Genomic DNA, 18,612 nt, shown 5'->3' with positions numbered 1-18,612 from the left:
TAATCAGGATCCTAAATGGGGGTCAGCTTCACCGACTAGCAAACAGCAGTCCATTGCTAGCCTCTATGTTGCCTGCAAAGGTTGTGTACTTCCACGGTGCCTGAGGTCACTGGAACCTCTAACCTTGAAGGAATTTGTCTCGTGCCCCTGATCTTAAGGTGTGCGCAGGGGAAATGTGCTGGGCAAGTGCCTCTCTGTATTAGTTCTACGGGAAGCGTCGGTCTGGCTCCCCCAGGGCGCACATCAGCTGGGCCTCAGGGGGACAGGTATTTACAGGCACAGGCCACACGGGCATCTTCAGTCCACAGACAGGCTGGTGAGGGGTGAGATTTGCTTTGAGAGACAACCTTGGGCTCAGAGCACGTCTTCATGTCCTTCCTTACACTTGCAAATGTACTCCAGTGACGAGGGTGGCTCTTTGATCTTAGGCCAAAATTACATATGTGAGATGCTTGGGAGCAGGGGGGACTGTGGCACACTGGGGCTCCCCGTGCCTCTATGCCACCCATCTCCAGAATTACCGCCATGTAAGAATATGGGTGGTGCTCTCATCTATGGAACATAAGAACCAGGAAGATCAGTAGGGGAAGAAAGGGATAAAGAAAGGGGGGTAATCAGAAGGGGGAGTGAAGCACGAAAGACTATGGACTATGAGAAACAAACTGAGGGCCTCAGAGGGGAGGGGGGTGGGGAATGGGATAGACCGGTGATGGGTAGTAAGGAGGGCACGTATTGCATGGTGCACTGGGTGTTATACGCAACTAATGAATCACCGAACTTTACATCGGAAACTGGGGATGTACTGTATGGTGACTAACATAATATAATAAAAAATCATTAAAAAAAAAAAAAGAATACGGGTGGTGCTACTAGATCTGCTCCTCTTTATGTGATTTTTAAATATTGACACAAAGTCCAAATATTTTAAAAACAACGTTCAGGTCACAGAAAACACATCTGCAGGCCAGACCGGGTCTGTGGGCCGCCGCTTTGCCCCATCTGACCTAAGGTTCCTATCAGACTAGAATTCAGTGGAGAGAAAGTCAAGATATTCATTCATTTATTTGACAAATATTTACTTGAGTGTCTCTCCCGTATCAGGCTCTGGACTAAAGGAAGAAAGAGGTATATTCATGAGTTTTTAATGTAGTGGTTTTAAAAATTATAAAAACACATGAAATTTTTAATATGTTTTTATAAATAATCGTAGGGGAAAAATTAGGCAAGCTCCTTCTGTGGTTCCCTACTCGTGGGTTTTTAAATAGTGACTTCCTTTTAAATGATGTAAAATTAAAACTCGGATGTGCCGCTTGGCAGGTTATCATCTTTTTTTAAAAAAGAATTTTATTTATTTATTTATTTATTTATTTATTTATTTGACAGAGAGAGAGAGAGTGTGTGTGTGCACACGGCAGGCAGAGGGAGAGGGAGAAGCAGGCTGCCTGCTGAGCAGGGATCCCGAAGCGGGGCTCGATCCNTGTGTGTGTGCACACACGGCAGGCAGAGGGAGAGGGAGAAGCAGGCTGCCTGCTGAGCAGGGATCCCGAAGCGGGGCTCGATCCCAGGACCCTGACATCATGACCCGAGCAGAAGGCAGATGCTTAACCCACTGAGCCACCCAGGTGTGCCTGGCAGGTTATCCTCTTAATCTGACTTTCACACCTGCACTCCGGAGTCCAGTTTTCCAGAGCACAATGGAAACTTTGACAGATCCTTAATAGGCCTGTGAGGAACTCTATCATGCCAACAGGGACCCGTAAGGCCAAATATCAAGTATCTGCACAATTATCATTGCTATAGATAGTCAGGGCTCTGTCAGAAGCCATCCCAGCTAGGACCACTGTGGGCTTGCTCAGACATGCACACATACACAACATGTAGGCAACACACACACACACGCACACACATCATGTATTAAAGGGGCTGCAAAGCTCTAAGAGAGCCTCTGGACCAATTCTTTCATTTCCAGGTAAGGAAACTGAGGCACAGAAAGAGCCAGAAAGCCTGAGTTTATATACAGACGGCACTGTATATAATTAGCATGGCCAAGGATCAGCATGACCATTGCAGGCTCATGGCTAATCGTACATAAAATGTACCCTAGTCTGCTTCTTCACAGCGACAAAATAAACAAGCAACTTTATTGCTCTTCTCAAAGTAGGGGCTCCTGGGTGGCTCAGTCGGTTAAACGCCTGCCTTCAGCTCAGGTCATGATCTCAGTGTCCTGGGATGGAGCCCCCACATCGGGCTCCCTGCTCAGCGGGGAGTCTGCTTCTCCCTCTCCCTCTGCCTGCCACTCTGCTCTCTATCTCTCGGTCAAATAAATAAATAATCTTTTTTTAAAAAAAAATAAAGCAACTATGTCTAAGGACAAGGGGCTATTAAAGGTGCCCCCCATGGTCGGCACTCCAGCGGTCCTGGATTCCTGTGCTGTGACTGGACCCCACACAACTCCCCAGAAGAGGACGGGCCATGGAGGACAATGTGTTTACTGCATACTGGGAGCAGCTGAGGGCCAGGGAGGGGAAGGGCCTAGCCTGAGGTCATACGCTGGACTGAGAGCCCGGGACTCTTGACTTCCAAGCCACAGAAAGTGTTCCATCCCACCTGACAGCCTTCCTCTAGGAACAGATCCTGGAAACCAGATGTGGCGCGTGCCGTGTGAGAACCAGGCTTCCTCTCCGAGTGTTAGAAAGCCAGAGCTCACCTCTTATCAAACTAGTCTCGGTTTACAGATGGAGAAACTGAGGCCCGGCAGCATGGCCTTCCTGTCCTGGGGTAAGAGTGAAACTCAGGAGGCTGAACTGCCCAAAATGCCGACCGACTTCTCTCCCCCTCCCATTTTGAATGACCTAAGCCTATCCTAGCTGCCCCCCCCTTTCCACCACATCAGCAAGGCCAAACATTTTATAGGCCAGTCAGTCACACAATTACCTGTTATAGGGTATTTGGCCAAAGAAAACATTTTTTTAACTGGACATGAGGACTTTTACTTTCCAGTTATCTGCCAGGTCAGTTTCCCTTGTATAAAATGAGGCCTTCTAGCCCCTCAGGGCCTGGATGATATGGAGTGCTCTGCCTCTGTATTTCTCTCTAGCAGCTTCTAGATTCCACTAGAAATCACCCGGTGGGGCTTCAACAGAGCGAGCTTGTTTGCTTGCTTGCTTCCTTCCTTCCTCCCTCCCTCCCTTTCTAGATTTCATTTATTTATTTGAGAGAGAGAGAGAGAGAGAGAGAGAGAGGGGACAAGAGCACAGAGGGAGAGGGAGAAGCAGGCGCCGTGCTGAGCAGAGAGCCGGACATGGGGCTTGATCCCAGAACCCTGAAATCATGAGCTGAAGGCAGATGCTTAATGGACTGAGCTGCCCAGGCCCCCCAGCAACAGAGCTTTCTTGTCATACGTGGGGAGACTTAACCCAAGAGTGTAGCAGGGGTGAAGGGGGCCACGCCACTCACGCCTCAGGCACAGAGGGGACAATGGAGTCCAAACCTCTAAGTGCCCCTCTCTCTTCAATCATACTGTCACCCCAACACACTCAGAGCATTTCCTTCTCTTCCCGTTCTCTCTAGAAAGATACAAGCCTTTGGCTTAGCTGCCCTGACCTTGCTACAGGACCAGTGAAACCCAATAGCTGCTACTTCCCCCAGTCAACTCTTTCAGGGCATTAGAACTGACGTCCAAAGGCACTTTTGTGGCCCAAGTCCAGCAACTGTGGCGGGGCCTATTGGTCATAACAGCACACTTTATCTCAGTCTGGTGTTCACGGCACAAGGTGGGCCAAACCGACCCTTCCCCGTGTTCTGACCTCTTTTTCTGCCTTGCATATAAGAAAAATGTTCCACATTCCCTGCTGTGCTGGATTCTGGGCATCTCGAGAAAATGAATGTGTGATCCTGTCCACGGGGCTCACAGCTACAGGGGAAACCACGTCCAAGTGTGAGCTATTGTACTCGGCTTCCTGGAGGAGGTGGTTCCCGAGCTGAGTGGGTCGCAGTGTTCCAGGCAGGAAAAAGCCAGGGCAGGAGGACAGGGAGGAGGGTGTTACAGGGGACAGAAAGCACATCACAGACAAGGGTGTGCAGAACAAGCGGACATGGCCTGCTGGGGGAAGGAGTGTGGGTGAGTCTGAAGCTGCAGGGTCCTGAAATGTCTCCATCCCGTGCACGCCATCCTTGTTCACGCTGCTGTGCCTCCAGCTGGGAGCATCCGAGCAGCCTCCAGGGTGGCCTCCCTGCCTCGCACCTCTGCCTCTCTACTCCCTTCCCCTCCCGTCAGCCAGCCGGACCTCACCAACATCAGCGCCCGACCGTGTCCGTCCCCAGTACACTCACAGATGCTCAGTGCCTCCACTAACCTACAGTCACAACCAAAGTCATCAGCCAGGTACGGAGAAACTTCCATGATTTGACCCCGATCTACACCCACTCTTCTTCCCGTTTTCAAGGATTCCAGGTCCCGGCCTCTCCAGGCTGCTCACATTCCGCAGCCGCACCCTGCTCTCACGTTGCCATGCCTGTGCTCAGCCTGTGCCCTCTGCCTGGCATTCCCTCCCGCCTCCTCCCATGCATGTCTTTTAAAGTTCTTCCCTTGGGCGCCCTGTGTGGCCTTTGCAGTGCTCCCCACATTGATCTGGTAATTCTCTGTCCAAACTCCCCTCGGCATCCTGCCAGCACTTATATAATGCCATCCCATTCTGTCTTGGAGCGCATCTATGCTGTCTCTCTCCCTGGGGAACCCGAGGGGAATGTCCCTTTGTCTTCTCTGCCTCCCCAGTACCAAGCCCCGGGCTCTAAGGGAACGTGTTCTGAATAGTCCCCGATCTACATAACACGGCCGCTCCAGCTGGGCTTCCCCTCCAGGTCAGCATCACACCTGCTGCCCCAAGCCTCCTGTCAGGTCAGGCCACCCAACTCCTGCCCCAAGCAGGTTTAGGGGAGGGGACACATGAGAGGTACCAGAGTGGGGGTGTCCAGGATGGAGCCAGCGTTCATGATGGGAGTGTGGGGAAATGCCAAGCTGGCCTTCTGTGATGTTTTCTTTAAGGGCCTGGATTTGGTCATGTCCTCCCAACTCTTCCTACTCTGCCTCGGAGCTCGTGGCAGAGCAGGACCTCAGGCCGTCAACCCGGCACACTCACAGGGACAGCCTCAAACCGTCCCTGATGTCATAGCTCCCCTTCGTTGGTGCTAACAGCAATCTAGTCTAACAGCTGAGCACAAGGCCTCTCGGGTTAAAGACTACTTTTCCCAGGCTCCCTTGCAGGTAGGGTGAGCCACATAACTAAGTTGTGGTCAGTAAGAAGTAGCCAGTGGTGATTGCTAGTAACCTTCCTTAAAAGGCGCTTACATGATGGCTTTTCTACTTTCCTTTTTCTCCCCTTTTCCTCTAGCCTGATGCCTCGTGTGCAGCTATGAAGGCCACCACCCTGGACCATGAGGATGAGGACGGCACCCCAGGGCTGGCCAGAGAGGAGCTGGATGGAATCTGGGACTCGGGGAAGTGTGGGGAGCTGAGCTCCGCACCAGCCCTAAACGGCCCACTTCCAGACTTGTACTTGAGGGAAGAACAAAGCACTGCTCCAGTCACGTAATTTTGAGTCTCATACTTGCCGCCAAACTGCATCCTAACTGACAGCCTAGATTCTTGACCCAGAGCTGTGAAGCCACAGACAGTGCACTTGGTGCTCTCTGACTTTGGATTCTCCTTCCCTAAAATGAAGTTCAAAAGCCTTTTTAGTTTCAAACCTCAGAATAAAGGTGTGAACTCCATATAGATGCAGCTTACTGCCAGTTAGTTTGATCATCAGAGGGCATAATTATTCATTTCCGTTCAACTGAACAGATACTGAATTATGGGGACACTCAGAATATCTGCATCTGGTTGTGCAAGTTGTGTACTACACAACTCCAAGGACATTATTTTCTCTCTGGTTTATGTGAACAATGTCTCCTGCAATGCACAACTTACACAACTGTCCCTGGCTGCCCTGTATCTGGTGGTACAATGTGGCTCCAAATTCAAGAGGCCTAGATTCTAGTGGGGAAATCATACATTCAGGTTCAACAAACATTTATTAAGCTGTTACGATGTGCCAGGCACTTTTCATATATCTAACCATATTTATATCTATTTGTGTGCATTCGTGTTTGTGTGTGTGAGAGAGAGATTCAGAACAGAGCTAGAGTTGCAAACTAGGAGACCTACAGTCCAGTCAAATGCCAAAACTTGGGTTGGTTTGGTCTGTGCATTTAAATGTCGTATCAACATTTTCAAATAGGGAACCTGCACATAAAACTTCAGATTTCCAGGGGTGCTTGGGTGGCTCAGTCAGTTAAGCATCTAACTCTTAATTTTGGCTCAGGTTATGAGATCTCAGGGTTGTGAGATTGAGCCCTGCATCAGCTCTGCACTGGCTGTGGAGCCTGCTTAAGATTCTCTGTCCCCCTTTCCCTCTGCCTCTCCCCTCCTCTAAAAAATTCAGATTTCCAGTGTCTTTTAAAAAATTAAATGGTCTGGCAATATTGGGCCTTCCCTTCCACATTGGCAACAACTTGTGGGACTGAAGAGTAAGTACCCATTAGTCAAATACAGACTCTCCTGTTTGCCTCAGTCCCCACCACTCCCTACTGCCCCTGACACAGAGGTCTAGAACCAGTTACTATTCCTCATTGACTGTGTTGTTACTTTTCTTCCTGGCAGGTTAAGTTGCAAGTGAAACTTTCTTATGTGCATGTCTCTTTTAAGAGTGGAAAAATGAAAGATGAACCAGGAGGGCCACACGCCTTGTGAAACTGGCACACATTCCTTTACTTCTATTACCTACCTGATGTGGGTGCCTGGTTTGCTGCCTCTTGAGTAGAAAACGTTCAGTAGAACGGGAGAGATAGGGAAGAGACTGGGGGCGGGAAGGCAGGGTTTAGAGTATCTACAGGGGCATCTGGGTGGTGTAGTCAGTTGGGTGTCTGGCTCTTGGTTTTGGCTCAGGTCACGGTCCCAGAGTCCTGGGATCGAGCCCTGTGCTAGGCTCCGCACTCAGCACGGAGTCTGCGTGAGAGTCTCTTCTCCCTCTGTCCCTCGTCCCCACCCCCATGTTCTGTCTCTTTCTCTCTCAAATAAATAAAATCTTGAAAAATAAACTTTATCTATCGTGATTTTTTTTCTTTTTAAGGGTGATCTGAATAAAATAAGGTAAAATTTTTACTTTTGTTAAATCTAGATGAAGGCAACATAAGTATCTGTACTCTCCTACGTGTTTTGAATGTTTCCTATTAAAAACGTCAAAATAAAAAAGGAAATTGCTCAGTGTCCTCAGTATGGGGCAGATGCAGTGCTGTGAGTTGGAGAGGGGCAGGCAGGGAGGGTGGGCCTTGAAAAAGGGGAGGCTTCTGAACTGGGGGGTGAAGGGCTCCAGGACCAAGAGGTCCCCCGGCAAAGAGGCAGGGAGGAGAGGGGCGGAGGAGAAAGGAGGGCTTTCCCGGGAGGCTGGAGAGGGGTGCAGGGAGGTAGTCATGGGGCCAGCAGACAGAGGTTAAGGTGGGGACACACTGACATCCGGCCTCACTCACCCTCACCCTGCCAGGCCCATCCTTGGCTCTGTACGTGGCCGGCAGTGTTTCTAAGGATGTGTGCCTATTTTTAGAGCAGAGATTTATTTCTTTCCATTTCAACTGTTTACTTCTGTCCCGGGCTCGCAATTCTGCTGGTTTGTGTTACAAGGGAGAACCATAGCCCTGTGGACCAAACTTGGCTGCTTCCTGCTTGGCCAAGAGCGTCTTCTGGCTCACAGGGTACCATGTGGGGAGTAGGGAGGATTTTGTGATTTTGTGGAGTCTGATGGGAAGCAAAGTTGTGTGACAGGAAGTCCCCTGTTCACTTCCTGGGTCTGTGGCTGACCTGCTGTGTGTGACCTTGAATAAGAACTTTGCCCTCTCTGGGCTTCAGGGGGGTTTTGCTATTGTCTTGATTTTTCGTCATTACAATGTTGATACTACTACTTACATCACAGGGTTGGTGTGTGAAAGGCATAAAGCACCGAGTGAATGACGCGTGTCCAGGAGGGACCCCATGAATGAGAGTTTCTTTACCTGCATCGTGCGCATATATGCAGGGGGCAGGGGAGGGAGGGTTAGATGGTTTCTAAGTGTCCTTCCAGTGCTTTGAGTCTACAGTTCTAGGTTTTCTCCTCCATCGTGTCTTCCTACAGGTCATGGCCCCTTGTTCTCAGGATGCTTGATGCATTATGGACTAGGGGAAACGGGTCTGCCCGAGCTTAGCCTCCCGCCTACCAGCTGTGTGATTCTGGTCATCCGTTCTTTTTCTTAGGGTGGCATGGACCCCAACCTTTAAGGACCGACCTCATAGGATCCTTGCACTGATCCTTGCAGAGATGATGCCCATATAACACTTAGCACAGTGCCCGGCCTGCAAGAAGCCCTCCACAGAGAAAAGAGCTGCGATTAGGACCCTGCAGGGGGACTGTTGCTTTCCACTGTTGTTTCTATAATGGGCCATAGCCTCCCCATGGCAGACTTCAAAACCAAATCACAGAACCCGACTTCTTTATAAGGTTGGGATTATCTCTACCGTCTTCCCTCCTGCTAATATTTTAATCCTTTGACTGAGACACTTAAGAAAAATTCTTCCTTTTCTCCAAAGCTTCATTACCAAGCGATATTTACAAGTAGATTCTTGATCTTCACGGTATTTTTCTTTCTTTTTTAGAAGATTAGTATTGATGTTGTGAAACTAACATAACAACTTCAAAGGAAATTGTATTGGAAAAGAACAGCTGGCTGGCCATTCCCCACGCAGGGCCGCGGCAGGGGCCAGCCCACAGGGGCTCACAGGAGGTAGTGGTTAATAGCACAGGCTTGAGGGGCAGGAATCCCAGCACCATCTGTGTTACATCCTGGGTGGGTTACCTCATCTTGCTGAGCCTCAGTTTCCCCATCTTTAAAATGGGGCCCATGTCCGAACCTCTCAGAGGGTTACATGAAATCTTCCACGCAGAGCTCTGCCCATGGCACAACCAGTAAATGTTAACTACCTACCGATCCCGAAAGAACTCATACACGGCTCCCTGCCCAAGTCACAGTGTGACCCGCCAGTCTTCAATGTTTCTGAATGTTGTCCCTTTTCCCCACTGCCTGCTGCAAAGGCAGGTCTGAACCAAGGAGTTGGCTGGGCTTCAGAGCAGCATCCACTTAACTCCAGAGAGAAGAGAAAGGGCAGATCCTCTTGGGGAATCAGTCAACAGTGGATACTTTTAGCACATGGAGCATTCCTCTCCCGCGGGAGTCCAAGCGCAACAATCTCATGATAAGCTCGAGTTTTTCCAGGCCGCAGAGTGCGAGAGAGAAAGTTTCAGGGCCTTTTTTTTTCTTCCTTTTTTTTCTCTTTTTCTTATGTGCACAAGCTTGGAGTCCTCTGCTGCAAACAAAGCCGCTTTCCAACTCCGAGTACTCTACTCTGTCACGTGACGCTGGGGCTCAACGCTTGCATCACTGAAAATCTAACCCCTGAAGTGTCAGCTGAATTCAGGTAATAAGGCTGCCAGGAACAGCTCAGCAAATCATAGCTGGTTAGAGCTGCAAGGGGTCTCAGAAGGCATGTGAGCTGAATGCACCCCTTTTACAGATAGGGAAACGGAGCTCCGAAGAGGGAAAACGTATGCCTGAGTCGGGAGCAAAGCCAGGACCGAACATGGACTTCTGCACTTCAGGTTGCTTCTAGGAAGAAAGGAGGAGGATTCTGCATCCAGCACTCACCCCAGAGCATATCTGGGGCTCAAACTATCTTTCTGAGACCCCATGAAGCTTTAGAGTGGCTTTCAGAACCATGTTATGGTTCAGCCACTGCCTAGGGGTGGGATGTTGGACAATTTACTTCACCTCTCAGTTTTCTCGTCTGCAAAATGGGGCTGATAACAGTGCCTGCATCACAGGATTATGATGATGGTTGAATGAATTAAGATTTTCAGAGTGCTTAGAACAGTGCCTGTGCACAGGAAGTGCCATATAAGCCCCTGCTAAACAGAAATGAAAGCAGAAGCCACATAGAGTGCCACAGACAGGGCAATGGACCTGGGGCTGCTCTCGTTCTGTTTGGACGTGTGACCTAGAGCAACCCCCTTCCCCTCTCTTGGTCAGTTCCTGCCCTGAAAGTTGGGGGCATGGACTCTCCTGGTCTCCATGCTCCTTCCCGATGGCTGGCACCGAGACTTCTCCTGGTCTGCATACCTTTGGCCTCTCCCTGTGCTGACCTCAGAACACGGGCCAAGGGCGGGTGAAACTGAGCTGGAATGCTTGTGCTCTCTGAAAGTAGGGAGGCCCACTAGATCTTTTCAAAACTCACACACTGACTTGCAAATCAGGTAACAGAGACATCTCCGTGAAGGGGCCAATTGTGTGGCTGGGACAAAAAAAACCCCACTGGCCTCTGTTATCTCCTATCCTCTCTCTGACTTCTCTTCCCTTGTTCTTGAACTTAGAGAGAAAGGGGTCTTTGAAAATGTCCATTTTGAAACCACAGTGGTATGAGAATCACAGGTCTCTTGATTGCTCAATCCTCCTCCAGATCCAAAGGCACATTTCTTTTCCTCCTGCCAGAGTGGAAGCTGAGAGAGCCCTCGGAGCCTGTCTGCAATCTGAGTGTCCACACCCTGGTCCTGTGACCGGGGCAAGTTAGCTTTCTGGGCCCCAGGTTCTCTGTCCCTCCAGTGGGCACCCACCTTACTGTTGATCTTCTGGGAGGAGGGCTGGGGGTGCCGGCTGTGTGAGAGGCACAGAGGCCCTGGGAATTTGCTGCTGAGGCCAGAGACCTTGATATTTGGGATGGGGGCACTGGGAGAACCCTTTGCCAGGTTACAGCTAAAACAGATCTCCCAGCTGGGGCTCCAAGAGGCCTCAGGAAGGGGCTATCCTCCAGTCCTGAGAGGGCTCTCCTACCTGCCCCCTGTCCCCCTCACATCTGATGCTTGGCTTGGACCTTCGCCATTGCTTGCCTGACTTGCAGACACAGCTATGTCGTCTAACCCCAACCCCACCCAGCGGCCCAGAGAAACTCCCACAGCCAGACGGCCAGAGGCAGCAGGCCTTACACTTCATTGCCCCAGGAACAGAAAGATTCTGCAATGTGGTGGGAAGGTTGTGGGGAGGGGCAGGACACTTCCTTGGCTTCAGAAAGGAACTCTCCCACTACCAGCTGGGCCTTCCACCTCCCACCCATCTCACTGGCACCTTGTCTGGCCCATCTCTTCCTCAGAGCTCCTGAAACCAGCAAGCCCACCGAGTCACTGCCCCTCAAAGATTCCTCTGGCCCACGGAGAAAAGTCTAAACTCTCCAGTTGGCCGTGCAGCCCATGCCTCACCCTTCACCATTATCCAGTGGAAACTTCCTTCCAAGGTCATCTAACCCACCACAGAAACTGCATTGAGACTGATACCATCCCTAGTTACCTTTTGTTCTCCAGCCTTTGTTCTGTGGCCTCCATTTGGCCTAGAATTATTTTATTCTTTTTTTTTTAAAGATTTTATTTATTTATTTGACAGAGATAGAGACAGCCAGCGAGAGAGGGAACACAAGCAGGGGGAATGGGAGAGGAAGAAGCAGGCTCACAGCAGAGGAGCCCGATGTGGGGCTCGATCCCACAATGCCAGGATCACGCCCAGAGCCGAAGGCAGATGCTCAACTGCTGTGCCACCCGGGCGCCCCTAGAATTCTTTTATTCTTGACTCAGAAAAATCCCAGGGCCCAGTTCCCAAATCGCCTTCTCTGTGAAGCCTCCCACCAGTAAGAATCAGTTGTCTCCCTGAGTTCCCTGCCAGTACCTGTTGAGAACGCTGTTTACCAGGCCTGCACTCCTCCACCCACCCCCACCCCCACCCCGGCCTGAGCAGACTGACACGGGAGGACAGGGTCCCTGCCAGGCTCCCCTGCGGTGGCCCGCACAGGGCCTGGCACCTGGCAAGTGACTATGTCATGTTTACTGAGCTGACAAAAGGAGCCGCACCCCCTTTGGTTCTCACTTTTTAAAACTGTCCATTTGTGTAATTCTATGTGACAGTGGTCTAGGATTGAGTCAGAACAGAATCATCTCATAGCAATAAAGCTGGATGCTTGGTTATTCCTTACAGTGCTTGTTCTTCCTGAAGCCCAGGCTTCTGGGCAGTAGGGGTGCAGGGGAGGGAGGAGGAGACCCATGGCTCTCGCACCAACACTGCCTTCCAAAGCCCTGGAGCAGCCTCATCTCCTTGTGGCTGGGCAGGGGGATGTCATGATTAGCAAGAGGGATCTGTCATTCTATGGGGCCTAGGACCCAGGACCCCTAGACTAGGAATCTAGGTTTTCTAGAAAGAAGACATTTATTTGAATCTGGAGATAAGGCCAGGTTATAAGCTCACGGCAGCTGAGCCCTGAAGGGACGAACCAACTCTATCATTTCATGGATGGGGACATGGAGGCCTAGGGAAGGACAGCAACCGGCCCAAGGTCACAGGGAGAGTAAGAGAAGGGTCAAGGTCGGCACTGGGACATCTAACCTCTGGTCCTGCATTTCTCCCTCTACACCAGCTATGATTACTTGAGGGTTAGTGAAATGGTATAATGGTTTCTTTCCTTTATGGATCACTGCTAAACCACAATTGAGCAAGGATAGGTTTTCAAAGAAAGGTGTGAAATGTTCCATTTTTAACTAAAAATATATAAAATGGAAAATTCACTTCATTCAGTAATATTCATTATGTACTTTCTCTGGACTGAGCATTGACCTGGGGACCTGGGTATAGATAGAGGATGAAGGCCCCTATCCAGCAGGCCACCCGGACTCCCTTTCTCGGCCCTGCTCACAGCTCCGTGCTGGCTGGCCGAACCACAGACTTGACTGGGGAGCCTCCTGCCGCTTGATCCTGTGATCCTGACTGCAGAGGCCAATTCTGAGCGTTAAACACACTTAAATGTGCCAACTATGAAATGCAATGATAAAAACACATCCCACAGGTGAAAGGGACTCTTCGAGTCCTTTCTTCCTCAGTTCATTCCTTCCATGCTGCAGGGTGCCCAGGCCCCGGCTGCAGCTAGCCGGAGAGAAAGGTGGACTGGCTCTTGCAGACGTAGTTACAGTGCCAGCCTGGGAGGCACACTGGGCAGGGCGAGGGCCAGATTCTGCAGGGGGCTGTATTTGCTCTGCATCTGGGTCCCACACTCGTGCTGTTTCTCCCCCAGTCAGGACTCACGGGTCCAGGAATCAAGGGTAGAAATGGGAGAGGGCCTCCTCATGGTTACTCCTAGTGACCCACTGGCAACATTTGTGCTTCCTGTCCCTGTGACCTTATGCTCTTCGGGCCTAGAGGTCTTAGTCCCAAAGGGAGGAATGCTTCCGCCAGGAGACACAACATTAGTTCCATTGGACTGGACGTTGAGACTGCCGCCCGGCCACTCGGGGCTCCGTATGCCACCGAATTGATGGGCAGAGGAGGACTTTCTGTCCTGGCCGGGAAGCCTGGCGGGGAGTTGGGCTACCGACCCACGATGGAGGTGTGGAAGCATTCGCCTGCAATCCAGAGACTGCGGGGGGCTTCTCACGGGCGCCATGTCCTGTGGTTACAGTCCAGGGAAGACGGCAGCAGCCCGATCTGAGCAGGTCTGCTGCGGGCCCAGACCCTTCAGGAATGAAGATGTGAGTCATCCAACCAGGCAAAAATCATGCCCAATGAGGTGCTTGCTAAAGGCAAAGGGAATACAGAACGGGGAGTGGAAGAAAGCAGTTATAAATACCAGCTGCAACCATGTGACCGGTTAGAGAAACAAGGACTGTAATTGTCATGAGTGTTTCCTCCTTATTTTGTTTTGAACACGTGCACACGTGTGTGTGTGTGTGAAGCAAGTATCTTTGTTTTTTTCCCTCTTTTACTCTCCTCATGTAACATAAGAGGTATTGATTTTATACTGTAGTGTCTAAGTATTAATTCTATACCATAGTGTTCAAGTTATGGGGTATCAAGGACAGGATCATTCAAGGACTTTACCTCCCCTTCTGGATTCTACCTTCCTCTTAGGACTTTGTTACCGTCTTTATAACAAGAGAAGTGTGATTTCAGGTGTGCATGGGTACAAAGTGGACAATGAGTAGACTTGTGATGGTTAATTTTATGTGTCAACTTGACAGGGTAACAGGGTACCCAGACATTTGGTTATACATTTTTCTGGGTATGCTTGTAAGGATGTTTCTGGATGAGAGATTAATATTCGAATCAGCAAACTGAGTAAAGCAGATTGCTTTCCCCAATGTGGGTGGGCCCCATCTAATCAGTTGAAGTTCTGCATAGAACTAACATCCTGACCCTTCTGACCCCGCAACTGCCTTGAGCTAGGTCATTGGTTTTTCTCCTGCCTGCAGACTCAAACTCAAACATCGGCTCTTCCTGGGTCCGAGCCTGCCAGCTTTCAGACTGAAACTACACCATCAACTCCACTGGTTCTCTAGGCCTTTGGACCCAGGCTGGAACCACCCTGCCAGCCCTCCTGGATTTCCAGCTTGCTGATTGCTGGTCTTGGGACTTGTCAGCCTCCAGAATCGTGTGAGCTGTTTTCTTACAATCAATCTCTTCCCTAAGTGAATATACACATCCTACTGATCGTGCTGTTCTAGACAATCCTGACAAACACAACACACACACACACACACACACACACACACACACACACCTGCCAGGGCAGTGTCATTCCAGTGTCATTCATTGCCATAGAAGGAAACAGGAAGTGGTAGCTATGGGAAGGAAGTCTGCACCTGTCCCTCCCCCAGGTGATAATGCTTTCTGTCCCTGCATCTGTGATGACATGTCCCCCTTTAGTGCCTACTCACGTCAGGGTCCAGCTCATCCAGCTCGTTTTCCAGGGTCCTGAGCTCTTCCTCTGTGAGGGCTCCAAGGATTTCATCTTCATCCAGGTCACGGTATTTCTCTAGTTCTCATCTGTACGACATGGTAAGAGAATTTGCACTTGTCTTCTGAGTTTCTGTGACCTACAAACTACCAGAAAGAGAAAAATCTTAGGAAGACCCCTCTTGGATTTTCTTTCTCAGAGCAAATCAACGTTTGTCATTCACATGGTGGCCAGGCATGTTCTATGAATCATCAGCATAATAACTCCTACAGCAGAATACTCTACCAAATTGGATTAATTCTCCAGTGAAGCTGTGCAAGGTAAAAGTCCTCATAGCACGTGACTGAATAAATTGTCATCCATTATATTGGCACGGCCATCAATTCCAAGTAAACAGGGGACTACAAATGGCTTACGAATGCTTGAAAGCTATTTTATTCTTCAAGTCGTTCAAATGTTGTTCTGTACAACCCCCCAGCCTTCACTCCATGCCCTGACGGAGCACACGAATGCTAGAAGCTCTGCCAAAGCAGTTTTACAAGAGGAGGAGTACCAGTTGAGCACGTGCTGCCTGCGGGTCCTTCGCCTACACCATCGCGATCAGGCCTCCCAAAAAGCAGCCGGCAAGAATGGCTAACGTTTGCTACCGTGTCCAAGCCCTGGGCTAAGCACTGCGCAAGGATTTTCTAATTTAACCTCTGAGGTCGGTATTTGTTGTTACCCCATTTTACGGATGAGGACATGGAGCTTAGAGGCGTTGAGTGACTCGCGAATCACGCTACCGGGAAAGTGCCAGATCCACTGTATGTACCCTGATCTGCCCTAAGCCCTCTGTCCTCCCTCTTGGCTGAAACTGTCTGATAATACGGCGAGCTCAGTTCACACATCTCCTCCTCTGTGAAGCCCCCGTGTCCCCTCACTAAGCAGAGCTCATCACGGCCCTTGAGCTGGGTCTGCACCTCTCCACTCAGCTCACATGCATCTCCCGTGGCTTCCCCACAGGCAGGGTGTCAGTTTGCTGCACCCCCCTCTCCCCAGGGCCCAACACACAGGATGTTTTTTACTGAAATGAACCTAATTGCAGTTCTACTTGCCTTTGTTTAACCAGACAGCCTTGAGGAGACTCCGGGCTCTTCTCCTCTTGGAAAATGTCAGCTTGCAGGCAGAAGCTGCTAGCATCTCTGTGTTTGAGCCTGTTTCCACCTTAGCCCTCCTTTCTGAAGTGGGGCAGCAGCCCAGGACTTTCTTAGCTGCTGCGGAATGGAAGACGCTATTCTGTACAGCATTGGTGTTATGGGTTGAATTGCACCCCCTCAAATTCATCTGCTGAAGCTCTAGCCCCCAGGACTTCCGTAAGCAGCACCGCACTGCACGGAAGAATGTGACGTTACCTGGAAATAGAGTCGCTGCAGACACAACTTGTTCAGTTCACGTGAGGCCCCACTACAGCAGGGTGAGCTCCCAATCCAAGGACTGATGTCCTTACAAAGAAGTGGAAATTGGGACAGACACGCACACAGGAACACATGTGGGGATGACGACAGAGATCAGGGTGATGCTTCCAACAGACCAAGGAAGGCCAGAGACTGCCAGCAAACCACCAGAAGCTGAGGGAGAGGCCTGCAACAGACCCCCACGGCCCTTGGAAGGAACTAACCCTGCTGACACCTTGATCCTGGACTTCTAGCCTCCAGAGCTTTGAGACAATACAATTCTGTTGTTCAGGCCTCACAGTTTGTGGTATTTTGTTATGACAGCCTCAGCAAATGAATACAATCAGCATCTCTCTCATCAGCCATTTGTGTTTGTAGACCCCTATGCAAACACACACACACACACACACACACACACACACACACACACACACACCCATGGCTCCTCTGTGACAGGACCGATGGGATTTTCCAGCATAGAGAGAAAGGAAAGCTAGGAAAAGACAACCAACTAATCAATCAAAAAGGTGGAATAGTTGTTAACTAAAAACAATTAGTGCACTTAAACAAAAAACAAAGTTCACCAAGCTGACGGGAAAAGGCTCCATTTCAGGAAGTAGAGATACGTGTTAATAATGGACGTTTGTGCACGGGCCGGCATATTTGTAGGAGAAATACTGCAGCTGGCCTGATAAGAAAGCACTTGCTTCCCAAACACAGAAAACCCCAGTGCCATCCTTTTCTCTAAGAATGGCATGGCTTGGCCTGATGCCTTCCTTCGCCCAGACCCCAAGAATACAATGTTCAGACCATAAATGGGTCCCCATTGATTCATTTCTATTTACTTCCAAAGAAAGCACAAGCAGCTGACAATGCTCTGGTATAGATGAAAAAAAAAAAAAACTCACCAAAAAAACAGTCCTCTGTGAATGCTCTCAGAGAATAACCTAATTTGGCTTTTCTTGAGTGGAACCAGGAGAGCATCTATAGCCAAGAGGAATCCTAATGAAAGTTTTAGAGTCTTTCAGAACTAACTCACAGAGACACCTCTGAACTAGCTGCAAAACATGTTCTGGGCACTCAGACAGGTTTTGGGTTGTCCAGCGTTCCACAGGACCTGAGACCACAGGACTTCTCAAAACTTTCCGTACGCTTCCACACATTGGGTGCCTCCAGGAGAAATAGGTTACACACAGAATTTTCCTGGTCTTTGATCATGAAACCATGTGTCTGAGAAAGCGCTCCTGGAATTGGCATCCCATGAAGCAAAGTTTGGGTAACAGCCTTAGCCTCACTTCTGGGTTGCATGAGGGAGCCACTCAGACTCATACCAGGAGGGACTTGGGGACGGGACCAGCTGGGACGGGTTTGGGATGCTGGGAGCTTTCCATGCTTGCTATCTTTGCCAGTGGACTCATTTCCTAGATGATTTGCACTAATAATCCTTAGAAAAAAGTGATAGGCAGAGCCTGCAGAAGGGATGAGCCAGGACAAGGGAACAGAGGAGAGTAGGAAAAGCAGCCGCAAGGGAGAAAGAAGAGAGAAGTAGGTGGTGACCATGGGGCCTGTTGAAAGAGGGACAGGCTAGGCAGCAGGCCACATCCAGAGACGCCCCCTTGAGGGATGTAATCATTACCTTTCCTGAAGGAGTCTCCCTCTTAAGTACACACAGAGAAGGGAACTTAATGTTCCTCTTACACACTCCAAGGTACTGTTGAATTCGAAAATCCTATTTCAGTGGACTGAAAGGCCCTTTCTAATGCCAAGTGTCCCGTGAACGTTACGGAGCGATGAGACCTTACGTTAAATGGGATGAGAGGAGTGGAGGCCAACTACGAAGCTGTCAGCTTCAAGCCACACTCATCTACTTGGCTTCCGGAATTGGCTTCTCTAAAGCAAGAGTCTCCTCCTGGGGTCAGTGACTGTGGAGAGCTGGAGGTGGGGAGCGCTGGGGTGGGACGAAGGTGAAAACCCTGTGCCCAGAGCCCACGGTAAACTCAACCTTAAATGTGGCTTGGAAGAGATGGTATTTTATAGTTGTTAATAAAAGGCTTCCATTTCATAATAAAAGAGGTGTGACTGGTGGAGACAGGGATTCAGAAGATTCTGGCTAGAGAGCTAGTTGTGATGACGCCCCAGGTGGCCCTTGCTAAACTCCTCCCTTCCTCTGGGTCTCCATTTGCTCATCTGTAAAACGAGCGTAAGTGGACTTGGAAATCCTGCTTGTAACCTGTGCCTCTTGGAGACATCCAAAAATTGGATCAGATGGGTGGTCTTTAAACTGTGTGCAGGGAGACC

General features: G+C 49.9%; 1 protein-coding gene across 1 annotated transcript in view; it reads right to left on the bottom strand.

Moving 5' to 3' along the window:
• Positions 1–14,981, bottom strand: part of TMOD1 (tropomodulin 1) — a 62,793-nt gene extending 47,812 nt beyond the window's left edge. The window contains 1 exon segment of the mRNA XM_019794883.2: positions 14,862–14,981. Coding sequence (XP_019650442.2) covers positions 14,862–14,981 — 120 coding nt within the window.
• Between the last annotated feature and the right edge of the window lie 3,631 nt (positions 14,982–18,612).

This window comes from Ailuropoda melanoleuca, chromosome 7, assembly GCF_002007445.2.
Source record: "Ailuropoda melanoleuca isolate Jingjing chromosome 7, ASM200744v2, whole genome shotgun sequence".
Lineage (NCBI taxonomy): Eukaryota > Metazoa > Chordata > Mammalia > Carnivora > Ursidae > Ailuropoda > Ailuropoda melanoleuca.
The sequence above is the reverse complement of the archived record's forward strand: the minus strand, read 5'-3'. Positions and strand labels throughout refer to the sequence as shown.